Raw genomic sequence first — 27,908 nt, forward strand, 5'->3', positions numbered from 1 at the left:
ATATTACAACATTTTTTTATTTGGTAGCACATATCTTTTAAGCTGTAAGGACTTCAGCTAGTATTTGACAAAAAGTAACAGTATTTAAGTTACATGAAAGCTGTATTCATTCTACAAACATTACATACAAAATAGAATGTAAGTACTTTATATCTGTATTATGTCTTACAGCTTTTAAAACAATGAGTATAGTAGAAATAGAGATTGGTAAATGAAAATGTCCAATAAGAGGGCTAAAGTTTGCTAAATACTTCCTTCAACAAACAGAAAACACCACTTCAAGCTTTTGACCACAGTTCTGTAAAAACTGCAGCAAATACAATTAAACTGTTTAGTCTAGCTTTCTAGTCAGTGTATCAATAGATAAAGTAACTTGTGTATAAGGCCTTGCAACAAAAGAGGAGTAATACAATATTTTGGGCAAAGAGAACTAAGAGGAAAAATGTAGATCCCAGATATATCTTTTTTCTCTGTAGAAATTATTTTATCCCTACTAGGCAATATCCTCACATTTTGCCCAGCCAATTTATCATTTTTATAAAGGGCCTCTTAATGCCTTATCACCAAGATTTCCCACCCCCTACCTAACTGCTGATGTTCTGTAGTGTAGACACACACTTCCAACTTCATCCTCCAGCTGGTTAATGCCAAAAGGGCCAAAAAGAGACACAGCCAAGCAACCTTCTTTACAAGTTCTTTATACCACCAGTTCTCAAAGGGGGGTAAAGCTCACTTTTCCCCTCACTGCTACCTGCCCCACAACCACCACAGGTGGACAGCAACCAGTGAAATGTAAACATGTCAGCAGGCAGGTGTTGAACAAGTCATCATGGCAAAAGGAACATGAGCTGCCTTTACCTAAGGGAGGATCAGCCTAGCATCAGGCTGGAACAGAAGCATATAAGATTCCTGAAGTGTGCCTTCTTGCATGTGTCTTCTGTGCTGCAGCCTCACAGAGGAGCAGCTAAAAATTGTACATCCTAGGTCCTTTCTTTTACAAAACCTAATGCTTAAATTTAGATGCTGTTGTCCTTTTCAAAAAATAATACATAGCTGTACATAGTCATTTAAGTCTAGAATATTTAAAAAAGAAGGACATACCTTCTGCTGTTGGTAGAAAACTAGAAAGTCCCAATTTCAGTAGTGCTATCACAAGAAGATGAGCACTGATGGGCAGAATGCCTTCTGACTGGCAATCACATAATCAGAGTTTTAAAGCAATGTTTTTAAACGACACCTTTTACTGATAGAGAATTTTTTTTTGGTTCATATCAGAATAAAATATTCTGTACATTATATATAAATATATATATTATAATAATACTCTTTACAAATATAAAATATCTCATTCAGAGATCCAAAAAGTGCTACACAGACAAAGTCTGGTTGCTGGATAATTCTGTAACATTTTCTCCTTTACATTCAAATGTAAAATATTTCTGTTGATCTAACTAAAACAAAACTTTGCTTTAATCTCATTCACATTAGTTTTCATTTTTTGATCTTGTGCAGGCAAGACAACTTTAAAAAAAATCACATTTATCTAAGGATCGCATCCTGCCTTACATTGGGTATGAATACCCACTTACAAAATACTGATACCTTGCATTAGTTCAGAATGATGCAGTCACATTTAAATTGCTGCATTTCTCAGGGAAAAAATAGGGAAGTGGAGAATTTATCATTGCCTGGTCACCATCTCTCTGTATTTGGCCAAGGAAACTTAAACATGGCTTATATTCTAAAGGTGGTGATGAGATTTCCGCAAATTCCCCACTCCCAATGCAGCTCTCTGCATCATGACCCACAACATTCCCAATAGTCCCACAACCCTAAAGAGAAGATTTTTGGAGGATTCAGTGGGCTATAAATAGAAGGAGTCAGAAAATCTCATTCTGTGAACATGAATGAATTCTGCCCTTTTCAGGGAAGGAAAGTTAGGTTCTAAGATACTGAATGCAAAATGCACATATTATGTACTTGGTTATCTACCCCTAAATACAAACAGTTCCAGAATGTCCTTGCCAGTGACTCTTCAAAGAACCAAGGAAAAAGAGGCAGAAAACGTATAGAAAAAAGTAACCCAAACCCCATGGCAAGCTTCCTCAGTGAAACTACATGCAAGCCCACCAAATTAGCTTATACACCTAAAACTCTCATTTGTATGCCTTGTATTGACTGATTTAAAAGTTAGGTCTGCTTAAGCTCACTATATCAATGCTCTTAGGCACACCACATTTTCATTGGATTGGGTTGTGAGTTGTTATTCACAGAATGACTTTGACACCACTTCCTAAAGCTAAAGCTCTTCTTTTGCCTTCAAAGAAAGAAATGTTACTTAAATGTTAAGGTTTTGTCTCTCGGTTTTTTATTCATCAGCTGGAGCATTTGCGCTGCTGCCTTCAAAAGACCACCTTTTGCAAGGGAGAAAAAGGAAAGAACACTCTTTTCCTGCTTTTGAAATTAAAACAAAGGCAAATCTCATCAGAAGCCGAAATCCAGCTCTGCCCCCACAACCCAATCTGAGAAACTAAGGAACAACCATGCCACAATTCAATATATCACTGTAAGTGACAACAAGATTTGCACAGGGGCAATAAATAGTCCAGATGGTGGGATGTGAAATCCAGCTTCTGTGCCTGATTTGCTTTAACATTTGCATCAAAGTCAACAACTTGTCATGGAACTACATTTTCCCCACTTAAATACTTTGTTCATGCTGTCCAAGAATATTTACACACATTTCCCTGCAGGTAACATTTTTCCAGCGGCACCACTCTAAAAATCCTATAAATACACTATAAAGTCTATAAAGGACTACATAATGTTTGGGAGAGCATATTTCTTGATCTGTACCTGAGCAAGGTGTCAAAGGCAGTGAAGGACAGTCAAGGGCGGCAGTCACAAACCTGCTCAATGTCATAGATCTCCTTTGGGCAGTCTGCAGACAGGATTAATGGTGTGTTCTCTGTCACTACAACATCATCTTCTATGCGTATACCAATGCCACGAAATCTTTCAGGGGCACTCACATCATCCTCGGGGATGTAGATGCCTGGAAATAAATATGGCAATCCAAAACTAAAGGGCCTGGGTTAAAAACTACGTCACAAATATGCAGCATGTCACTAATGATTTATTTTAAAACATTTATAAACCACTTAATATTTCAAAAAAACTAACACAATTTAGAAGGCAGGATACATGAATACAGTCGTACCTCAACTTCCGAACACCTCGGGAGTCAAACGTTCCAGCTCCTGAACAATCGAAAACTGGAAGTGAGTATTCAGGTTTCCAAATGGTTTTTTGGAAGCTGAACATCCGGCGTGGCTTCTGCTATTGTTTCCAGTACGCCTGCGCAATCAGAAACCAATTGGAAGCTGCGCCTTGGTTTCCAAATGTTTGGAAGTCGAACGGACTTCCAGAATGGATTCCGTTTGACTTCCAAGGTATGACTGTAAAGGCTTCATTTTCTTAGATTAAGGAATCAACTGTCCAGTCCTCTCCGGTATTAATAAAGAAACGCAATTGCACTCATCTTCAACCCTGATACAAATATATGACAGGACTGAGGAGGGCTATGTGGGCTCACACTAGAGAAAAGACTCTAAACAAGCAAGAAGATTGTGAGAAATAGCTTTGTCCAGTAGTGGTACAATACAAGGACACACAACTCTGCATATTGCATTCGTTGGTACAAGATGGAGGTGGGTGACATAGTCTATTGGTTAGTTATTCATGTCTCTGCAGATGCCTGCTATACAGTGTGGACCAGTCGTGTAGTGTAAAAAGAAAACATTTGCTGATAGTTTTCAAATATGCAAAAGGCTGTCAGAAGAAGAGCACTTAGCCACCAAATCCACTGAAATGTATGTGCAACATGTTTAAATCACAGAGGAAAAGGTGTAGAGCAGTGGTCCCCAAACTTTTTTTCCCCTCTCAGACCACTTGCAAATTGCCAAGCGTCTTGGCAGGTCACTTAATGTTTTTTCTGTTTGTTGTAGCAATTTCAATTCACTAGGCAAGGTGCTGTATGATTTCTTATTGAATTTTTATAGACATGTCGCAGACCACTTGAATGAAGCAGGCTCATGGACCACAGTTTGGGAACCCCTGATGGAGAGTTTATGCAGTAGGAAGAACCTCCCCATTCTTAGCCCCCATTCATACATTTGCCTTTTAATGAGGCATCACACTGAAATCAGTTCTCCATTGGCTTGAGTAGCTGCTTGCCTTGAGAAGATAGATAGGCCTTGAGATGCTCCTGTGAGCCCTATCCTGACCCACACTTTAGGCAAGGTGAAATCTGCCACTGCTTATTCTGTGTCACACCAGTGTAGCATGCTGTGGCTATTCAGCTAGGTCAGTAATCTTGGTTTCTAATAAAGGTATTTTTATTAATGAGGGCTGCCAAGGCAGTTTACAGAACCAAATTCAGAAAACTAAACAGTAATAGAATTAAAGCAGAGCATTGAAAACCAAAAAGGGTAGAATTAAAACCCACAACCTCCAATTAAAAACTATTCAAAATCTCCTGCCTAACAGTCATCAGGGATGAGCCAGTCTAACTTCCCTAAGGAAGGTAATTTTATAATGGGACCTGCCACAGAAAAGGCTCTGTCCCCCATTCCCACCAACTGAACCTCTTTTGCTGATGGAAGATGATCTCAAACTAAAAGCAGCTTTGTATTGTTCTTGCTGGAAAAAAACCAGCAACATGTTGCGCTACCATGCAGGTGAATATGAAATGCCAGCAGCAACTCTGAACTTAGACAGTGATCCTAAATATACAACCATGATTCTGAGCCGTACCAATGCAGAGGTTTTTCTGGGGGTTTCCTCATTAAGTGCATCTAGTGTTTTCTTCTTGTAGAAGACACAGCTAAGATACATCCACAGTAGAATAAAGCTTGTGGAATCTCTTTCCTTAACAGAAGTTAATGAACTAACCTGGCCCAACCTTGCAAGTATTGCAAGTTCTACTGAAATAATACCCTATTTTATGTGCTCAGAGCATTTTGGAAAAATGTAAGTTGTTGTGTTTAGTATAATGTCAGTGCCCCTAGAAGCTCAAGTTTTGCTCAGCCTTCAGGTTATTGTCCTAGGTTTTACCAGATGCCGCCTACACGTCTCCTAGCTTTTCATCGTTGCTGTGAAAGCTAGAAATGTAAGAACTTTAGAAATGTGAGAACTAGGATTCTCAGGATGGCAAGTTAGGAGAAAATACCATATATGCCAACCGAATGGCAATTCTGTGAACCTATGGTATACATGCACATACATGTATGTTTATAGGTGTAGGCATTTGTATACACAAGTGTCTATACATGCACACACAGTCCTGCAAACTTTATTCCAGCATTGTTGAGAAGGTGTATTTTTACCTGGCTCAATGGTGATCACCATGCCTGGCTGGAGGGGGATCGATCGAGATACATCGGGGGTGTCGTGAACATCCATTCCCAGATAATGTCCTACATGGTGAGGGCAGTATTTCCGAACAGCCTACAAGACAATGACATGTTCCTAAAGCAAGCAAAATGTGAAGGGATGCACACATTTCTTCAGTGCTGAGAGTGGAAACATACATTGAAAGGGAAGTATGCAACTAATTCATAGTTCTTGCTTCTGTACAACTAGCATCATTTGATCCCTCTCATTTGCCTTCTTGTTCCTGAGCCTCTCACACAAAACAAAAATGTTTTGGTCCTAACGTTCAAATTCACAGGCAGCTGGTTGAAGATAAAAAGGAAGCCTCTAACACAAACAATATAAGGAACTTATTGTTGTGACTACAACTAGCTCAGTGACCTTCAAATGTTTTGCATTAAATTGCAGACCTATCAGTAGGAATCAGCTTCCATAGCCAAAAATGCAACCTCCATTTTGAGATACAGTTTTTCTCTGACCTCTTAGGTGCACTTAAACTGTGCTCATGAAGCTCCCTGAAACATCTCCCTGACTACCACTGGAAGGCAGGAGTACTGCAGCTAAAAGGATCACTTGTCTGTCTCACCACAATAATTCAGATTTTCCAACAGCTAATTCACAAAATGCTCTTTTTAACTGGGCAATGTGTAGAAACAAGATCTTCACCTTCTTCCACTAGCCAACATAGGCAGTGGTTGGAATTGCTCCTAGTACTTACCTCCTCCTAGTGAAGGGGAATAAGAGGACACACACCGACTGCTGTCCATCTTGAGCAGACAAGTGCCTTTCTCTAGCAGGTTGTCCCCAGGGTTTGCTTTTGTACATTTTAATTGCTTTTTCGTATAAACAAAAGAAAACTAGGACAAATTCAGAAGTATTGCCACAAAGTTGCTATGTCTGATTTCCAACCAAACTGTAGCACGTATACTTTGGAACTCTCTGCACACTGATATCACGCAAGCACTTTCACTGTACAGTGGTACCTCAGGTTAAGAACTTAATTCATTCTGGAGGTCCATTCTTAACCTGAAACTGTTCTTAACCTGAGGTACAACTTTAGCTAATGGGGCCTCCCGCTGCCGCTACGCGATTTCTGTTCTCACCCTGAAGCAAAGTTCTTAACCCGAGATACTATTTCTGGGTTAGCGGGGTCTGTAACCTGAAGCGTCTGTAACCTGAAGTGTCAGTAACCCAAGGTACCACTGTATTCTATTTGCCACCAGCTTAGAACATTTTTGTTTAGCCAAGCCAAACCAGACATGTAGATGTTGATGCATTTTAATCTCTTTTTCATTTGCATTTCATTGTTTTTAAATGTCTTTCATTACTTGTTTTTATTTAGTTTTAATATCTCTTTTACACCACTTAAGATATTTTGTTACAATCAAGTGAAATATAAATTTTTAAAAATAAAATACTGTAATTTCCCCCCCTCAACCCAAAATCTTCCTCCACGATAGTCAACATGTTCTCAGGTGGCTGACAATAATTGTTTTGCACAGTAAACAAAAAAGAATGTCATGTGGAATAAAGGTCTTCACTAGTGGTTTGAGTTCTAAGCGCTTTACATTTTTCTGTTAACTTCTCCATCAAGGCTAGGGTCTAATCTGTTTTTACCATTTGTCAAAGGAATTTAATGTACCTCCAATGTCTAGCTACAATGTGTTTGGCTGCCACAAAAAAGAAATATCAAGAAGTTCTTAATACATCAAATTCTCAGCCTCACCTTCATAAACTGAAAGCAGTCCCAGCTCAGTATTGTTGTCACTGAGCTGCAGTGACTCTCCAGGTTCTTTTCTACCTAACAATGCCAGGGATTGACCCAGGGAGTATGTGAATGCAGCTGACTTATGGCTCATCCTCTGTGTGCATTTATAAAAGGATATATTCAGCCTGATCCAAGTCACAGGACTGGCTTGTACTTTGAACAGGGTCTCTCTAATTTGCAACATCTTTCGACGTATCATAGAAAGTGAATTGAATTTTACTTTTTTTAAAAGCGTCCTATAGAAGTGAACATCTGATCTCCCTCAGATAATTCCAGGGAGTGGCAATCAAAAGAGGGAAATAACCTGTGCTGAAATACTATTTGTGCTTGTATCTGTCCATCAAAGAACAAAGCAAGAAAACACACCTGTTGTGTGCAGCATTACCCAGCGAAGCAGAATCAAAGTGACTCGTTAATAGACACTTCCAGAATAGTCGGATTCCTACTTTTTATGAGAACAAAATCGCTCTGTGAGCATACCTCCCGTAACTCTCACCACCACCACAAAATGAAGCATTTCCCTCTCCTCGCCTGCCCCCTGTGGCAGTTCTGTTTAATGATATCACAGACAAGTTAGAACAGTCCCACCCTACTCAACTGACACTTGTCAGGAATTAAACTATTGCATGCCTGAGTTAGCTGAATGTTCTGCCATCTGCTGCACGAGAAAGGTACTGCTACCAACCTTTGGTTTTACAAGACACATCCTTTCTGGACCTGCAACAATACCAGAAATCTCAGAAACACCCACATTGGCAGGAAGTTGGCACTTCAAAATTGCAATGGCCAGTTTTGAAGTGCCTGTTTGCTTTTTTTTATGGAGAAAGGCAGCAGATTGCTTCCTTACATCATTATCTACTCAAAGTACCTTGAAGAGGTGGTTCTCGGTGGTGCTTTTCTGTAGGATCCCCAAATCTTTCAGCTTCTGTCCAGTGAGGGTCAGCATGAGACTGTAAATGTTCTCTAGGCTCACGCCTGGAGAACACAGTCTCAGGCAGGACTTCTGGACTTCCAGTACAGCCTGGTACAATTCTGCTTGGGGACTGGTGAACCTGAGAATGAGAGACAAATGCAAACCACTCCAAGCAGAGGAAGGAAAGCCTGTCCAGGCTACAAAATAATGATGTGATGTGACCCTACCGAAACTGTTCCACATCAGAATGCAGGGGGAGAAGTGCATGTTCAAATACTCGCCTCTTATCAAATACGCTCTAAGCATCAAAATTTGGCATGTTAAGGAGAAGACAAGGCTTAAAATGCTGGCTTTCCACACAGGAAGGGGAATGAGTGCCCTGTCTGTGGTCTTTTTTAAAAGTAACCTTTACTTTGTTTTCCAGATAGAACATACAAAGTATGCACAAAATATGAATGCAAACTAACTATCCAAACAGAAGCCCCACCTGCATTCTGAAGTGGAACAGAACCATGTGAAATATCTGAATGAGTGGGGTAGTTCTGCATCATCACAACCATAAGCCATTAGCCTCATGCTGAGGTTTGTGAAGCAGGCTGATCGTTGTGCACTGAGCAAGAACATGAAAGTATAAGCAGGGGAGAAAAGCCCCTGATGCACAACGAACTAGAGAAAGGACAGTGGTGAAGCAGAGACACTTTTCAGGAAACTCAGCAGAGCAAAGCTATCACAGGTTTATTGAAATTGTACCTGGATTCATTTCCCCAACACCCTCCCAAAACTCCCCAACAGATAAGATGCAGGCATGCTCAGGAGGCTGCAAGCTGCAGCTCTCTCGTGACCTCAAAAACAGTGCGGTATTCTCCTGCTGGGAACAGAACCTACCTGCCATTGATGGGCCAAGTGCGGGTGATGTCGCTTACATAACCAGAGTATTCGCATCCCCCATCCAGTAAAACCATTTCTCCATCCTGGGGCAGAAGAAAAAGCAATTCACGCAACCAGAGGCAGAAAATAAGAGAGAACTCTTTGAACTTGAATTTATGCATAATACTGGGTGGGATAAACTACTACTACTTTTTCATCAGACAGAAGACCAGGGTGTTGGAAGCTGTTTTCCAGCTGTAGTCCTGCCCTTTCCTGAACATCCTGTCTGCCTAGGTTAGGCCAAAGAAATTTTTTAAAGTTGGTGGCATGTTTGCTCAAGACAGTATGAGATACAAAATAAGCATCTTCTAATCAGATCAGCTTCTCCTAGTGCAGTGCTTTAAAGAAAAGTTCTGAGTTGCACAGAACTCTACCAGCCAACAGATTAGACAGATGGGCGATTCTTAGCTATACAAAAGAGGAAAAGCTGTTTATGCACAATTACAGATTGTTCCAATGACCCATGAAGCCAACTGCAGGTAATGCAGGAATGCAGACCTATGACCTTCCTTTGAGCATTGGCCATGCTATCTGGAGATTATGGGAGCGACAGTTGAACCATACATGGAGGGCCACAGGTTCCCCATCTGTGTCCTAATGGTAAATGAATATGTTTGAAATGTTTTGCATTGCCCATGATTTAGCTGAAGTAACTAAAATCTTTGTCATAGATGCTGACTTCATGCTCTCTACCTTATGTAAGTCCCTCTAAATGTAAATGGTCACCTTATTTTGATGGGTTCTTATTAAAATCACAGACGGCTTGCAGTATAAGGCCTGCCTGCTGAGACTTGAATGGGACAGACGTAATCATCACACTCACTGTCTTTAAAAAACCACACCATTAACTTATTTTAATAGGATTGATATAATATTATTTTATAACATGCTGGAAGCATATTAAAACCTTATTGTGATCTCTGTGACAGTTCAGCTCAACTGGATAGAATGCGTACAAAAGATTCTGTTGTTCCGATAAACCTCGAAATCCATTTCAGGGCAGCTGTGATCAGTGTTCTTAAGTTCCAGAAGGGAACGGTGGAGATAAAAGACCTTGTTTTAAGAACTGAGTCTCACCAGTAATATGCTACTCTAGAAAGAGTCCACCTGCTGCCCTGCGACAAGAGGGCCTCCCTGTGCTTGTGCGTTTCAGCTGTTCATTATCATTCCTATATTCCCCCAATCTCCCTCCAAGTAATCAGAACAGTGAAATCCCTTCCTTAGTCAAAAGCCTCCCTTTCCCCCAGCAATTATTAGTCACCTGTTAAAAAGCATCATAATTTTGGGAACTGGCAGGCATCATGTGGCCCCATTCACCAGTTTCTTTGTAAGGAAAGGAAGGAAGAGAACATCTACTTCTGAAGAAATACTTTTCTTAAATGACTGAATAATCAAGACCTGGACTCTGTGACACTGCATTCAAACTAAGAAGGGGGAAACAGTGTTAGGGGAATTCTGTAGGGACTATCCAGATACGAGAACATGCATTACATCTGTTCAGTTTTTGTGTGCAGAAATATAGTCCCTTATTATTCCCCCCACAAGGAGCATCATGTTTGATGCAGATGTATGAGAATGTCCCAGAAGTTCCCTGCTTGGCTTTCTCGAGAGGGAGTCCCTGTCTCTAGATACAGGGTAGGCAGAAGTACCCTGGGACAGAGTAGAGCTGGTTTTACTTTAGTAATGTGTATCTCAATAAACCATTCAGGAACAGGACTGTGTAGTCCTCGTTTTAAGATGTCTTAGTCCTGCTCTTTCTTCACTGCTCTCTTCAATGGGCCAATGATCACACGCCCCTCAAGGACAGGCGCTGCTGCAAAACCACTTGAGTTTGAGGCTTTGCCATCATGGTGGTTAATGTTGTTGTTGTTGTTGTTTAGTCGTGTCCGACTCTTCGTGACCCCATGGACCAGAGCACGCCAGGCACCTCTGTCCTCCACTACCTCCCGCAGCTTGGTCAAACTCATGCTGGTAACCTCGAAAACACTATCCAACCATCTCATCCTCTGTCGCCCCCTTCTCCTTGTGCCCTCCATCTTTCCCAGCATCAGTGTCTTCTCCAGGGAGTCTTCTCTTCTCATGAGGTGGCCAAAGTACTGGAGCCTCAGCTTCACGATCTGTCCTTCCAGTGAGCACTCAGGGCTGATTTCATTAAGAATGGATGCATTTGATCTTCTTGCAGTCCATGGGACTCTCAAGAGTCTTCTCCAGCACCATAATTCAAAAGCATCAATTCTTCGGCGATCAGCCTTCTTTATGGTCCAGCTCTCACTTCCATACATCACTACTGGGAAAACCATGGCTTTAACTATACGGACCTTTGTTGGCAAGGTGACGTCTCTACTTCTCAAGATGCTGTCTAGGCCTGTCATTGCCCTTCTCCCAAGAAGCAGGCGTCTTTTAATTTCGTGGCTGCTGTCACCATCTGCAGTGATCATGGAGCCCAAGAAAGTAAAATCTCTCACTGCCTCCATTTCTTCCCCTTCTATTTGCCAGGAGGTGATGGGACCAGTGGCCATGATCTTCGTTTTTTTGATGTTGAGCTTCAGACCATATTTTGCACTCTCCTCTTTCACCCTCATTAAAAGGTTCTTTAATTCCTCCTCACTTTCTGCCATCAAGGTTGTGTCATCTGCATATCTGAGGTTGTTGATATTTCTTCCGGCAATCTTAATTCCAGCTTGGGATTCATCCAGCCCAGCCTTTCGCATGATGTATTCTGCGTATAAATTAAATAAGCAGGGAGACAAAATACAGCCTTGTCGTACGCCTTTCCCAATTTTGAACCAATCAGTTGTTCCATATCCAGTTCTAACTGTAGCTTCTTGTCCCACATAGAGATTTCTCAGGAGACAGATGAGGTGATCAGGCACTCCCATTTCTTTAAGAACTTGCCATAGTTTGCTGTGGTCGACACAGTCAAAGGCTTTTGCATAGTCAATGAAGCAGAAGTAGATGTCTTTCTGGAACTCTCTAGCTTTCTCCATAATCCAGCGCATGTTTGCAATTTGGTCTCTGGTTCCTCTGCCTCTTCTAAATCCAGCTTGCACTTCTGGGAGTTCTCGGTCCACGTACTGCTTGAGCCTTCCTTGTAGAATTTTAAGCATAACCTTGCTAGCGTGTGAAATGAGTGCAATTGTGCGGTAGTTGGAGCACTCTTTGGCACTGCCCTTCTTTGGGACTGGGATGTAGACTGATCTTCTCCAATCTTCTGGCCACTGCTGAGTTTTCCAAATTTGCTGGCATATTGAGTGTAGCACCTTAACAGCATCATCTTTTAAATTTTAAATAGTTCAGCTGGAATACCATCACTTCCACTGGCCTTGTTATTTGCAGTGCTTTCTAAGGCCCATTTGACTTCACTTTCCAGGATGTCTGGCTCAAGGTCAGCAACCACACTACCTGGGGTGTACGAGACATCCATATCTTTCTGGTATAATTCCTCTGTGTATTCTTGCCACCTCTTCTTGATGTCTTCTGCTTCTGTTAGGTCCTTACCACTTTTGTCCTTTATTATGGTAATCTTTGTACGAAATGTTCCTTTCATATCTCCAATTTTCTTGAACAGATCTCTGGTTCTTCCCATTCTGTTGTTTTCCTCTATTTGTTTGCACTGCTCGTTCAAGAAGGCCTTCTTGTCTCTCCTTGCTATTCTTTGGAAATCTGCATTCAATTTCCTGTATCTTTCACTATCTCCCTCGCATTTTGCTTGCCTTCTCTCCTCCGCTATTTGTAAGGCCTCATTGGACAGCCACTTTGCTTTCTTGTATTTCCTTTTCATTGGGATGGTTTTCGTTGCTGCCTCCTGTACAATGTTACGAGCCTCCATCCATAGTTCTTCAGGCACTCTGTCCAGCAAATCTAAATCCTTAAACCTGTTCCTCACTTCCACTGTGTATTCATAAGGGATTTGACTTAGATTGTATCTTACCGGCCCAGTGGTTTTTCCTACTTTCTTCAGTTTAAGCTTGAATTTTGCTATAAGAAGCTGATGATCTGAGCCACAGTCAGCTCCAGGTCTTGTTGGTGGTTAATATATACAAGTAATAGCCGTGTAACTGGGCCAGACAGTGTTATTATTTCTATGCCAGCAACCCTGATGGTTAATGGCATCAGCCAGACCGTTCAGTCGGGTTGATTCATGCAATACGAGCCACAATAACTTACAGCAAACATGGGACCCTCCCAAGCTTATGACATCCGAATAGGTATCTAGTCAATTACCAGAGTTGAAGAAAGGGTGATACAGAAGATGACTGTTTGAAAATATTCACTAAGATAGATATTTTCTACACTGACTTGGAAATTGGCTCTGCTCCCTGGAGGACTCTCTTTGCCTTCAAACACATTTTCGTTGCCTCCAGCATCTTTCTTCTACCCTTCACAAATCAACCGACGACACTGGTACACAGTAGGAAATAATGTAACAGCCTTCCCTTAACCTGGTGCCCTGCAAGCGTTTTGGGCTACAACTCCCATCAGCCTCACCTAGCAAGGTCAATGGTCGTAGATGATGAGAGATGCAGTCCTACAACATCTGGATGGGTTAGGCTGTAGCTAGACTCTAGCACAGTGTAGACACATTGGATTTGCAGGACACTTCCACGGTACAGTGGTACCTCTAGATGTGAACGGGATCTGTTCCAGAGCCCCGTTCGCATCCTGAAGCGAACACAACCCACGTCTGCGCGGGTCGCGATTCGCCACTTCCGCACATGACGTCATTTTGAGCACCTGCGCATGCGCGAGCAGCGAAACCCGGAAGTAACGCGCTCCGTTACTTGCGGGTCGCCGCAGAGCGCAACCCGAAAATGCTTAACCTGAAGCTACTTCAACCCGAGGTATGACTGTATGCTGATTACTAGAATAATCTGAAACTGATGTTTGTATAGCTCTCATTCAGAATGGGGGACTCAAATTGTACCTCCAAAATCAATCTGCTCCCACACTAGCAAGAAAGGTTAAGTTTAGTATACATGTGGTCACATAGCAGGGATGGGGAACCTTCGGCTCTCGAGAAGATGCTACATTACAGCTGCCATCACCCCTGATGGACTGGACCGGCTGATGAGAGTTGTATGTAGCCCTGCAACATCTGTTGGGCCACAGGTGCCCCACTCCTGTCATACATGGAACTGTTTGTAAATCACTCTTCAACATAAATAAATCACTCAGCCACCATATCAAAATTCAGCACATAGCTATTTTTGAAAAGTGTGAAAACCTGGCATGTTTGCCTCTTATGGTTAAAACATGAGACATGAAGTTTAAAGCATAAAAGAGACCAGATATGCCAACACAGAATAAGCCAATCTGCACATGGGGTGGAATGTTGGGCACCAGGAGTTCCACTATCTCTCTTTGCATTTGGGAAAGGGGTGCTTCCAGTAAGCAGGCAGGTAAAACTGATGCTTGCTGAATGCAAAAAAATTGGAGAGAAATCACAATTAACAGAAAAAAGACAGGGAATGAAATATTGCTTATGAAACAAGGCTTATCTGACCAAAACACTATTTGCTCACTGAGCACACAGTGGTATGTTTGGAGTGCTTCTGACATTCTGCACATTTCAAAATGTATTGGGCCAAATAAATCTGGTTTTGACAACTTCCGAGATTTCATCACTCCTTTCTTTGCTTGCAGAATGCAAGCCTCCTTTACTAAGACACACACACACACAAACACACACACACACAACGCTTTATGTGCAGACACCCTCTGAAGGCAATTACTATCATTGAACAGTGAAGGTTCAGTTGTCAAACCAAAGATCTTAATGGGAAGATTTGCCAAACAACAGTAGTTTTGGAACCAGTCCACGTGACCTCTGTGAGGACAACACCCAAGATAAATGTTACAGCTTCTCGGATTCAAGTCAGATATGCAAACCTAACAAGGAAAAAGCACTGCAGAGTCACTCCGTAGCTCAGGCTTTGCTGAGGCATACTCCTGACCACACCCTCTCCTCCATGTTAAGCTAACTATGGTAAGAGATGGCGTGGACACACACCCAGGAAGCAGAGGCCACAACTCTGAGGGGTGCACAAAACAGCAAACGTGGGTCAGAATAAAACTCCAAATAGTTTTGCAAGGCTTCAGAGAGATGAAGTTATCAGTAGGTTGCAGTAAGAAGTGTCAGAATCCGTTTGGTTACCTTGATGAGCTGGTTGTTTTTCACATAATGCAAGGTGTTGGATCTGTTGCCACCTGCAACCACAGGAGGATAAGCCAAAATATCAGCACCACGAGCCCGGCACTCAAATTCGAACTGGAATAATTAAGTTGGAAATAAGAAAACCCATCAATTCTGGCTCAGGATTGCACAGTACACATCCGAGACCTTTTGTGCTTGTGCAACGGACAACAAACCAATGAGGTGTAGAGGATACAATGCTGGGCTTGAATTCACTGGTAGTTTTTAAGTGGCTAAATCAATTACAGATTTACACAACTCCCTTTGCCTCAGGCAATTCTCCCATTTGTTGTATTTATCTTCTTGATGCTTCTGATTTGGGCTCATTGGATGAACTGATTGAAAGAAATGTGGAAAACCAGGAGGCACTTCTAATTCCATTAAGCACATTCTCTGTGGCAGGCTCAATCCATATCCTAGCCAATTCATTTCTTAGGCAGGGAAGGAAGACTTATAGCTCAGTACAATGCACAATATAGAAATATTCAAGTCATTATGCTCGTGTGAAAGAAATACACATTCTTGGATATGAAGGTATAAAACCCTCATATGAGTGCATATGAAATAAAAATGTTTGTTGTTTGACTAACAAATGCAAAATTGTAAACACCTCTTAAGGTTTGTCAGGTTTTTCCTAAACTTCTCTGAAGCCTCACTCCCATGTCTGTTATCCTTTTGAAAGGAATTAAGTTTAGGGAAAGATGCATAATGAGTTGTGGCAGAGCAAAGGCCTATATTAAGCTCTCATTGTTGTTTTAGAAGGAAAACTAACAGTGCAATCCTCCACATGTCTACTCAGAAGCAAGTCCTAGTGAGGCCAATAGGACTTATTCTGAAGTATAAGGTAGGGTAAAGGTAAAGGACCCCTGGACAGTTAAGTCCAGTCAAAGGGGTGAGGCGCTCTTTTTGTTTCAGGCCGAGGGAGCATAAATTTGTCCGCAGACAGCTTTCTGGGTCATGTGGCCAAGCATGACTAAACTGCTTTTGGCACAACAGAACACCAAGATGGAAACCAGAGTGCACAGAAATGCCGCTTACCTTCCCGCCACAGTGGTAACTATTTATCTACTCATACTGGCATGCTTTCGAACTGCTAGGTTGGCAGAAGCTGGGATAGAGTAACAGGAGCTCACCCCGTCGCACAGATTTGAACCACCAACCTTCTGATTGGCAAGCCCAAGAGGCTCAGTGGTTTAGACCACAGCACCAGCAGTGTCCCCTATGAAGTATGTGTGCATAGAACTTCTGCCTAAGAGGTCAATGCAATACTAAGAGGGGGGATGTTATTGTTTTGTTTTTCTTCTATTTATCTGTGCTTTTATCCTGTATTTTTATCTTGTGAACCACCCTGAATTCAATCAATCAATCAATCCCAACTGCATGAAGAATTATGATGCTTTCTCGGATACTACAAAGCACATACCTTAGCATACAGAAATGCTTCATCCACTGGAGATTTGCTTGCAAACATTGTCTCAACAAACGCCTGTCAAAAAGTGAAATATAGAATAAGCATAACTTAGGACCCAAAACCGATCTATGGCCTGTGATGACATTCATCTCTACAGCTATTCCCAGAAGGCTTTTACTGCTGTGAAAGAGGCTGTCAAATGCCTCTTTCACAGCATTTCACAGCCAACATGGAGCATTACCACTTCTCTGAATATGGCCACTTGAACTGGTACATAAAACCACCAATGTATGAGCTTAAGAAAGTTGTCCTAAATATCAGCAGAGACTGATGCGGGTAAGAGACTTCACATGCCACATTTTATGACAATGACCTGACCCCAAATCCCCACACCCATTTCCCATGCTAGCTTTTGCACCACAAAAGAGGGAGATATTTGTACAGTGGTACCTCGGGTTAAGTACTTAATTCGTTCTGGAGGTCCGTTCTTAACCTGAAACTGTTCTTAACCTGTAGCACCACTTTAGCTAATGGGGCCTCCTGCTGCTGCTGCGCCGCCGGAGCACGATTTCTGTTCTCGTCCTGAAGCAAAGTTCTTAACCTGAAGCACTATTTCTGGGTTAGCGGAGTCTGTAACCTGAAGCCTATGTAACCCGAGGTACCACTGTATTAGGATTGTAAAAATTTTCAAAACCATACCCCTGTTTCTGTCATTACCCTCAAAAGCTGACAGAGGTTTGTTCATGAAAGTCTGAAACAAAGCCGGGTCAATTATGTACAGCATCTTTCAGTTTCTCACACAGTTGTTAGCTTGCCTCCATGGTATAAAGCTCACCTGGGTCTGGATGTATATCTGTCAGGACTGCTGTAAATACATTCTAATCCTGGTGAGGAGGGAAATATGGTGGCAAGATTCCAAATGCTTGGGATCTCTTCTTGGCTTTGGGAAAACCACCATTAGTCAGGTATGTCCTCCACATCTAACACCCAGTTAAACAAGGTAGCCAAACATGGGAGAAAAACACATTGCATGCGCCAAGATCTCAAGGCAATCTGTCCAGACCAGTCACTTCTGCCTTTATGGTACAGCAGCCTCTGGAAGCAGAGCCATAACTACTCAATTCAATTCAAACCAAGCCACAGTTAGCACAAGCCATGGTTTCTGATACTGATTTGCTTTCTAATCTAAAGTAGTGATTCTTTACTTGAAAATTCATGCTTAACCTTCATTAATCTTACATAATCATGGCTTAATGTGATGCCCAAATTAAGCCTGTATCCTCAGTCACTTGACACCAAACCATTGTTTTCTTTTACAATGCAATAAAATAATGCCCTTAATGAGTAAATAAAGTTGCAAAGCTTATCTAAAGCAACATGAATATTTATGGTAACAAGCGTCAACACAGCAACACAGTATATGCCAACAAAACAAAAAGTTGTAAGATTAAGAGCAATAATCGTGTTGGATTTACTTATAAAGCCCCTGATCCACTTTCACAGGCTTTGGTACCCACTTGTGGGTCCCAGCCCATAGGCTGGTAAACACTGTTCTAGAGAAGAAATCTGATTGTTGGAAGAGTCTGGACAGAGAAATGGAATCTACCACTACAATACATAATTATGAACACCAATTTGGATAGCTTTAAAAGGGGTTGAAAGAATTCATGGAGAATAACACGACCAATTGCTGATAGCTGTGCTGGCTGTGTACCACCTGCAGTGTTTGAGGTGCCATGCCTCTGAATACTAGTTGCTAGGTAAACAAAAGTGGGAGGACTGTTGCATTGATGTCCTGTTTGAATGCGTCCTATAGGCACCTGACTGGCAACTGTGAGAATAGGGTGCTAGAATAGATGGGCTTTTGGTCTGATCCCGAAAGGCTCTTTTTTATTCTTAGCAATATTCCTATTTGGAAAAGGCGAACCAGGAATTACTATCATTAAATATATCGTTATAAAAATCTATAGTCAAACAGCATGTTTTCAAATTTAATTTGAAATTGATCTTATCCCACAACATCAGAAATCATTTCCATAATGGATTATTATGGATTTGTAAAGGCCAGTTCTGCTTCTTAAAAATGCCCCTCAAAGTTTATTTCAAAACACTGCATTCTAAGACCAACCACAGGATGTCACTAGATACACAACCCAAGATGGAATTGGCTCAGATTGTGAAACTAAGTACAGGAATAACGAAGAAGATCAAGTACATTTGGTTCCCACCTGATTGGTGTTTTGTTGAATTACTTTGTATGAAATTAATTGTTGTGTTAGCCAATAAAGGTCTTGCCGTATTGGAAAACTTGGTATACAAATGCCTTCCCATAAAATTGAAGAAGAAGAAGAAGAAGAAGAAGAAGAAGAAGAAGAAGAAGAAGAAGAAGAGTAGTTTGGATTTGATATCCCGCCTTTCACTCCCTTTAAGGAGTCTCAAAGTGGCTAACATTCTCCTTTCCCTTCCTCCCCCACAACAAACACTCTGTGAGGTGAGTGAGGTTGAGAGACTTCACAGAAGTGTGACTTGCCCAAGGTCACCCAGCAGCTGAATGTGGAAGAGCGGAGACGCGAACCCAGTTCCCCAGATTACGAGACTACCGCTCTTAACCACTACACCACACTGTATTTTCCTTGGGATTACCCACTTATAAAAGAACAGTCCCCAGAACCATCCAGCCAGAAGCAACCCAAGTATGTCCACATCCCATCTCCCCTTTGAAAAGTGTTTCTGCACCATGCCAGATTTTCTGTTAACATCCTGTTAGGCACAACTGCCTTGTCCCGTACCTGTGATGTCACCTTGCCAGCAATCTTCATTCTCTCAATCTCTGCAGCAGATTTAACCAGTCGTAGGTTTTGCACTAAGTGCCTGATTGCTCGGATACGATTCTTGCTTCTAGCTTTGACTTCTGCCAGGTGTAGCAAGTAATCAGAATGGAGTTGTGGATGCACAGGTTTAGCAAAATCATACCAAACCATGCTAGATTCATCTGTGAAACAGAATATAAACACATGTTAGTTTAATTAGCCATATATATCTTAGGGGAAATCAGTACTTTGAAAATCTGCCTGAAAGGAATTAGCAAGAACTATTGCTGAAACTATTCTTTTTATTCTAATGCACCATCCACTTAGAAACAAAATTGTACGACTATATATTTTGGAAAGTTTGCCTGTTCTCCATGCATCTGAGGACATCACTTAAGGTACCTTCACCAAGCTTTACATGATGGTTCCTGGGATCAAACAGCAGGTTTTCATCTCTGTTTGAATACAATTTTGAATCAAGGTAGCAGACTGAACCTTTCAAACCTGCACTGATTTTAATACTTATAATTCCTGAGCAATGCTGGGTATGAGGCTTCCAGCTAACTATAAGCTGAGAAAATCATAGAGTTGGAAGGTACCTTGGAGGTCATCTCACACACACACACACACACACACACACACACACACACACCCCGGCTCAATGTAGGATCTAAAATGCAGGATACAATTATAGATATTTCACAGCAGAAAATTGTCTGTGTAAATAGGATATCCACTTCCCTCAATGTAAATATGTCATCTAATCTTATGGAAAACCAGGCCTTTGGATGATTTATGTCAGAAAGAAGCAAGCCTGTCAAGTAGACACATTATTCTTCCCTAATAGTCATTATTCAAATAAAGGGATCCTGAAGGGACAATGCAAATGTTTGCCACGGTACTGAAGACTTCTGTGATTTTTCTACTCTATTAGTAAAGATCCCTGAGCCACAGGCCACCCAACAACCGCAGGAGAATCTAAAATGTTAATTATGTAATTTTTCTCAAATATTTTTAAAGGGGTGGGGGGGAATTACAACCAGGTAGCTGGGAGCACAAAATTCCTTTGCATGTTTCCACTATGCTCTCCACCTGTGAGCAACCTGCCCAAAGGCTTTGTACACCCTGCCGAAACTCCTACCAATCCACATCTCCTATATGTTTCTTCTTCTTCTTACCTTTCAATTTAGCCACCAGGTGCCTAAACTCTTCTATGGTATATGCTTCATCCACGCCCGTGAGAGCCACTGCCCCATCTGTGCCAGACCGTGGTCCATCCCATAGCTCCCTACTTGGATCCCGCCGTGGGACAAACAATAGAGCTTTGTGGGATGGCAAAGGTTTGCCAGGCACAGTCTGTAGCACCAAGATGCTGTCAGGCTCCTGGAACCCGCACAAATACAGGAAGTTAGTGTCCTGGTGGAAGGTGTATGGAATATCATTGCTCATGTAGTAGGTAGGATTGGATAGCAGAATCACTGTGTGGTCCATGCCTGGCACCTCGCTGTGTATCTGAGCCATCAACTTGTGCCTACGGAGAGCATACTCCACTTGCGACAACCCCGGTGTTACTTCTCCTGTGAACAGAAATCAAAATAGCTATTCTTGTTTCAAAAACACCTCTTCATGCCGTTAATTTTCTGCGCTATGCTGCTAAGCAGCAAATTCTCCTCCTCTAGCATGTCATTGCTCCTCTCAATTGACTCTCCTTTCCACCTCACACCCCCTTTTCTCCTCATCACTATTCTTTTCCCTACTCCAAGGTGGGAAACTTGCTGGACTCCAGCTCCCATCAGCATCAGCCAGAATAACCAATGGCTGGGGTGATGAGAATTACAGTCCAGCAACATCTGGAGGGCTACAGGTTGGCTACCCCTGCCCTGCTCCAATGTGTAAACATTCTCAGCGTATTTCACAGTCATGTGTAAGAAAAAAAAGCTCCATTTGAAATTAACTAACATTAATTCTCAAGGCATTCCACAAACTAACATAAGGATATTAATTTTTAGATTGGAGAATAGGTGATGATGGAGGAAGAAAATAGGTACACTTTAACCCAATTGACATACTACACTTTTTCAGCTTCTGGATATTGAACAGGCAATGGTAGTGCTGGCTGCAACCTTTCAGGTGAAGTCAGAAGAGATATTAGATTGCCCAGCGAAAATTTCTCCAAAAATTATCAAGTTTCTAACAGTGAACAATCATTGTACTATTTTTAGTATTATAAGCTATGTACCTAATAGCTCCAAGGAAAAATTCTCTCTCTCGGAACTGCAGATTTAATCTGTCAACCACATTTTATCTGCAAAGAATGCAAAGTACAGAGTCTTTTTAACACAACTGGACTGAAGAAACAAGAGCTGCTGATTGCAAATGAGGTACACTCTTGGCATAATCTATGACTACAATCCTGCACTCGTACATGTTAATGAAGTTAAGTGGGACGTTTTATGTGAGAACTGCACCCTTAGGCTACAATCCCTAAGCAAGCTTACATGGAAGGAAGTCGCAGTGAAATTGATAGGCGGCTAATGCTGCAAGCAGTTATATGAGGTTCTCAACCTGTGAGTTCCCAGACGTTGTTGGACTACAACTCCCATCATCCCTGAGCTCTGGCCTTGCTAGCTAGGGGTGATGGGAGTTGTAGTTCAACAACATCTGGGGACCCACAGGTTGAGAAAGGGTCTTTGCCTAAATGTTTATGCTACCTGTTTCATATGGCTACCTTGCATTCAGAATTTTTTCCTTTACAATAGTCTGGGTTGCCTCTAATGATCCCATGAGTGGCATTCTACTCCTAGAAACGTCACTCCCAACACCTGCTAATGAAAGGGGGTGGAGGCAACCTCTGCTCGTTCCAGCCTTTGCACCTCTGCTGAAGGACCCTCCGGAATAGCATGGGAGGTGGTGCAGGCAAGAGGTAGAACTGGTGAAAATTATGCCTCCCACTTCCACTAACAGGTGCCTCCACTGGATCAAACCCATAATGAAGAAAGTACAGTGCAAACTGAATAGTACACTCAGAGACAACATGCCAGTGAATTCCAGTTCCTGTAGGAAAACAGTAGGGAAGGGTTGTTTTCTTCATGTTGTGTTTGGAGGCTTCCTGGAAACATTTGGACAGTTGCTGTGGGAAGCATATTGCTGGACTACATGTTCCATTGGGGCCTCTTATAATGGAATGGAAGAATAAGGGTTCAGTTTTATAGTAATCCAGTAATATTTTGTCCCAGTTTGCAGACCACTTGAAACCACAATTAAGCTTTAGTATACTTGCAACGTGCTAAATATGGGACCATAACTGTGGACGCTTCGCTCCTTCCTCACCATGGCCACTGCCATGCTACTTGGAGCTAAGCCATGCTTTGGCTTCACATCATATCTGAACCTGGGTTTATGGTTTGTCTCTTTCCATACACAGCATGAGCTTGGGTTCAGACACAATGCAAAGCCAAAGCATAGCTTAGATTCTGGCAGTGTAGCAGCAGCAGCAAGAGTGGAGAAGAGAATAAACTGGATGTTATTTTAGTCACATGCAAGAATATGTTCAGCTTTAAACCATACTTAAAATGACATGTGAACCAGCCCATAGTAATGTAATTTTAACTTACAAGTAGAAAGGCAGGGTATAAAATAATACACAAATAACCACACAGTGCATTCCGATACTAATTTGATTGAACTCAGTGGGACTTAAACATGAATGACAACAGGATACATGTTTGGAGAGAGAGGCAAATCACAGAATACAAATGGAAAATAAAGGTGTTTGAGATAAAGGAAAAGGATTGTCACTTTTGGAAGAAAGCATGGTTGAATAACCATGAGTTTCAAGTGTGGGTGAATGATTCCTTTTCTGGAACATTGATTGCTAGCTATACAGTCGTACCTTGGATCTTGAACGCCTTGGCTCCCGAACAAATCGGCTCCCCAATGATCGAAACCTGGAAGTGAGTGTTCCAGTTTTTGAATGATTTTTGGAAGCCAAACGTCCGTTGGGGCTCCCACAGCTTCTGAAGCCGCACTTTGGTTTTTGAACGTTCTGGAAGTCGAATGGACTTCCAGAACGGATTCTGTTTGACTTCCAAGGTATGACTGTACAATTAAATGACAGTCCCAGGCCTAATTTACAAATGCCAATCAAGCAGACAGAGTTTTTTTTTTTATTTACAAACTTTTTTATTCCACTCTTCTGTCAGAAGCACATCAGTAAAATGACCTAAAGGCCTATTGGAAACAAAACTGTCTTCCCTGTCCACTTGAAGACCCATAAATATGGGCCCAGACTGACATGGGAAGGTATTCCAGATTTTCAGTGCTATGATAAGGACCTGACATTCTGCCCACCTGCTGCAACTCTGAAGGTAGGAAAATATGGAACTGGTGTTAAGAAAAGTTCTTAGGGAAGGAGGTAAGTTCTGTCAATCATAAGAACTACAGTAGTACCTTGGGTTAAGAACTTAATTCATTCCGGAGATCCGTTCTTAACCTGAAACTGTTCTTAACCTGAAGCACCACTTTAGCTAATGGGGCCTCCTCCTGCCGCCACGCCACCGGAGCATGATTTCTGTTCTCATCCTGAAGCAAAGTTCTTAACCCGAGGTACTATTTCTGGGTTAGCGGAGTCTGTAACCTGAAGCGACTGTAACCCGAGGTACCACTGTATGTGTAATTTTTTCCCTGCTGCTGCTCTCATGGAAATATTTGTTTGCCATACCTGCTTGGTTTACATGTTGCCTTTGCTCACAGAAATGTACACTTTCCATTCCCCCATTTCATTGTTCTATACTTAAAACTTTTGCTGTATTTATCTCAGTTTTATCTCATATTGGGATGCTCTATTATTTTAAGCAATGAGTCTGAACTGATTGAGAAATGCATACACAGGGATGATACCTCTTTGGAATTTTAGGAAATACTTTCTGAAGGTGAATTCCACTAAGGATGTACAATTTTCCTCCTCTTCATGAAAAATAAAAAGAATATAATGACACAGCTTAGAAACTAGTGTCCGTGGCTGCTATCCTATGCAAACATGGCAGGGAGTAAGTCCCACTGAATACAGTGTTTCTTACCTCTGAGTAAATATGCTTAGGACTGTACTGAAATGATCCTTACCTGGTTTCAGAAGATGTGGATGTGTGAAAGGGCTAGGTTGACCTAGGTACCGGTTTGGAATCTTCCTTTGCTCAACAGGCTGGATGGACAAATTCCGAAAGAAACAAAACTTGCAGTCTAAAAGAAAACAGCTGCATTGTGTCAAGCTGAAAGACCTTTCTAGGTGTAATACAGTCAAGTCACACACTTGCCATTCTTAAGCACTGTTCTTTTCACCTTTCTTCTAAGGCAAATCCACATGGAATAACCTGCAGTGCAAACCTATAAATGTAAGCCCCACTGAATTCACAAGTACAACTCCAAAAAGTAGCTATGGATGGCAGATTCAAAAAGATTTAAATCTTCAATTTACTTACAAATGTGACAGAACAGAATTGCACAAATTCTCTTTAACTTTCAGAAAGGACATCAGTTTTAAGATTTTTTTGGTCTGTCCTCAGTATTTATTTCCATCACAAAGGTTGCAAATACCTTAGCTGTGGCGCTTACCCTCCATTTACCAGGGTAAGGTTAACTGATACTCTTCTACTAGAGGGGTAGAAAACCTGTGGTTATCCAAACACTCTCCAGCTACCATCAGCCCAAGTCTGTATGGTCCATGATCAAGGATGCTGGGAGCTGCAATCCAATGACTTCTGGGGAGGGCACAGGTTCCCCACACCTGTTCTACAATATAACTAAAATATTGTAGTGATGTTTCTATTAACTAACCATCCTTCCAAAACTATACAATGAGATTAAAGTGTGTGTGTGTGTGTGTGTGTGTGTGTGTGTGTAAGAATGTGACTGTATTGCAAGTTCCATTCTGGTATTCCTTTTATCTCTTCCTGCGCAACACAGTATTTTTAGCAGTATTTGTTTTGTAAGGACACTGTCCTAACTCTCCTCTGCCCTGGTAGACCTTGTAATGCTTATGTTTCTCTTCCTTGGAACTGAGTAGGGAGTACCACATGACACAAAAACATTTTACCACCTGTCCAATTATTAATGCACTCTTATCAATATAGATTTTATTCATATGCACTTGGAATATACTGAAAATATTGAGAATCAGACTTATTTGAGGGGGGAGGGTATCAAAGTATTTCATTCAAGTGCCAAAATACTACATTTGAATAAACTGCTAACATTCACAAGAGTGGGCAACTAGGTGGGTACATAAAAATTGCTAATAGACGTCATTACAGACCAAGAATACAATCTAGAGAAAATCAGTAGTAGCTGAGGTTGAAATCCTGTGCATAAAAACCATTGAATTAAGTTGGGTTGGGGGTGCCAAACTCTGCATAGGGTTGCAGCTGTGGAACCCAGTCTCAGCATAGGTTCAGGGTCTCCTATACACACTTCCTTAGGAGCAAGCCCAGTTGCACACAATAGGTGCTTCCAAGTAAATATGCATAAGATTGGACTATATACTCACTGAAGTAAATGGAAACTAGAGTGATGACTGTCTACTAGAAGGAATTACCCAATTATTACCCCTCATAAATCTGCTCAGGAATGCAACTTTTCAGCTTTATACTTTGCATGAGAAACTCAATAGGACATATTCCAATATAAGTACTGTATGAATAAGCTGCCCACATTTTCATATAGAAATAAATCCAACAGAATTTAAAGGGTCTACCATCAGGTAAACATGCAGAGGAATACAACCTCCCTCACCGCTTGCATTTTGCAGCAGCATCCCCAGGTGCAAATACTACTGAGCTCTGTAGAACTTTCTTCCTAGAAAGGGTGCTCAGGACTACAAACTTAACACCCAATCCAGTCATTGCATTCTCAGAGGTCCCACTGAATTCAATGGAACTTAATTCTTCCGTAAGTGTTTGTAGAGGATTGCAGCCTGATCTTATGCAGAGTTGGGCATGCCTAAGCCTGCTGATGTCAATAAAGTTAAGTGTATCTTGTATTGCATAGAATCCAGCTACCCAGAGAGTTTGGATTCTCTATTTTACACCATAAACTAGCAATTCAAGCATAACAAGTTTTTAAAAATAAATTTAATTTTCCTTTGAGTTTCTTTAAAACTCAGTGTGATCATAAAGGTTTTCCTATCATATAAATCTTCATTTTGTACACATTTTGGAAGGTGACATACAGTATAATATGAAAAATATAAAAGAACTAGGTTACCTTTAGCATTCAGTTTCTCAGTTAAAAACCTTTAATGTATGTCCTTTTAATCTGTAACGTGTAACAGATTGTTTCAAAGGTTGACAAGGAAGCTTAACCTTATTATTTTTTTTCCAGTTCAACAATTCAAAATTAGTAAGATAAACAAAAGACTTTGAAACAATGGATATTTTTATTTGCTTTTATAGAATTGCACAAATATATCAGAAATGTACAAATAGAAGGGCCAAAATAAAGAGCTTTGAACAAATGCAAGTATAAGAGAAACTATACCAGGTAGTTTCACAAACTACACAAAAGACATAGAACTAAAATCCAGCCATACTTCAAAACACAAGTCCACTAATCTCTGTGTGGAAGAGTTAAAACACATTTCTCCAGCTAAGAACAATGAGACTTAAATGAGTATATAACTCAGCTAATTCATGGCCAGAAATGAATTAAGGTAACGAATTTCAAATTAAATGAGAATTTCTACTACATAATATTTTGGTCCTATCTTGAGATTTTAATGAACTGCATTGTCTGAAAACCATGCTCTTTTTACCACCTCATTTCTGAATTCAGAAGTTGATGTAGTTTTAGCGACCCTAAACACCCGAGAACCTTTGTCTTTTGTCTTTATATGAAGTATTCCGATTAACCCAATATGACCTTCTGAAGATTTTGTGTCTCATCATAGAAATGTATTTTAACTGGATTAATAACCCAGTTACATAAACTGGTTTCCGTTGTCCATAATGGAAACTAAAGTGCACACACAGTGGGAACCGAGTGCCTAGCATAAGAAACTTCCACCCTCCCCAGAACGAAGGAAGCTCATCTTTAGAAGGAAAGAAAGTCTCTGACCTGAAAAGCTGCACATGCCCCTTACAGGCTGCATAAGTCTCTGTGCTAGGAACAACACCATGGCTGAACCTGCAAGGACAGCACCCACCACTACAGGGCGATCTCTGAGGGGAAACCGGCGTCCCTCTTCCTCTCTTTCCCAAGTCCCCACTCACTAGCATGCCAGCCTAAACTAAGCTCAAATAGACCACAGGCAAGTTGAGAGGACCTCCTCTGCTTTGAGTCGAAGCTTGATGGCGTCATTACGCCCATTTCGACCGGAGATTGCATCCCACTTCCTTCCTTCCGGGTGCTCACTAGGAAATTTTTTATTTAGGCGACTAAGTAAAACGCCTGCTTGTAAAAAC

At 41.4% G+C, this 27,908-nt stretch overlaps 1 protein-coding gene across 4 annotated transcripts; it reads right to left on the reverse strand.

Annotated features, from left to right (window-relative positions):
- Positions 1 to 27,770, reverse strand: XPNPEP3 (X-prolyl aminopeptidase 3). Of its 4 annotated transcripts, XM_053407327.1 has the most exons (12): positions 27,562 to 27,768; positions 26,713 to 26,763; positions 24,577 to 24,693; positions 21,695 to 21,760; positions 20,634 to 21,032; positions 19,435 to 19,637; positions 16,658 to 16,720; positions 15,196 to 15,309; positions 9,000 to 9,085; positions 8,070 to 8,253; positions 5,388 to 5,508; positions 1 to 3,055 (listed from the first exon to the last, which is right to left on the reverse strand). In XM_053407327.1, the coding sequence occupies exons 5-12, from the start codon at positions 20,974 to 20,976 to the stop codon at positions 2,889 to 2,891; spliced, it is 1,281 nt and encodes a 426-aa protein (XP_053263302.1). In that variant the 5' UTR covers positions 20,977 to 21,032; positions 21,695 to 21,760; positions 24,577 to 24,693; positions 26,713 to 26,763; positions 27,562 to 27,768; the 3' UTR covers positions 1 to 2,888. The 4 variants fall into 4 exon arrangements, with proteins under 4 accessions (XP_053263302.1, XP_053263301.1, XP_053263298.1 ...); XM_053407326.1 differs by lacking the exon at positions 21,695 to 21,760; XM_053407323.1 differs by lacking the exons at positions 21,695 to 21,760; positions 26,713 to 26,763.
- Between the last annotated feature and the right edge of the window lie 138 nt (positions 27,771 to 27,908).

The sequence above is a fragment of the Podarcis raffonei genome, chromosome 10 (genome assembly GCF_027172205.1).
Source record: "Podarcis raffonei isolate rPodRaf1 chromosome 10, rPodRaf1.pri, whole genome shotgun sequence".
Lineage (NCBI taxonomy): Eukaryota > Metazoa > Chordata > Lepidosauria > Squamata > Lacertidae > Podarcis > Podarcis raffonei.

Bases quoted from the DNA above. Each gene is read 5' to 3' on its own strand.
- XPNPEP3 (XM_053407323.1), bottom strand. From the start codon at position 27,622: ATGGTGTTGTTCCTAGCACAGAGACTTATGCAGCCTGTAAGGGGCATG. The intron at 19,638-20,633 runs GTAAGAAGAAGA...TCTGTTTCACAG, and splicing joins CCTGGTGGCTAAATTGAAAG to ATGAATCTAGCATGGTTTGG. The intron at 3,056-5,387 runs GTAAAAATACAC...ATTTATTTCCAG, and splicing joins GGTGATCACCATTGAGCCAG to GCATCTACATCCCCGAGGAT.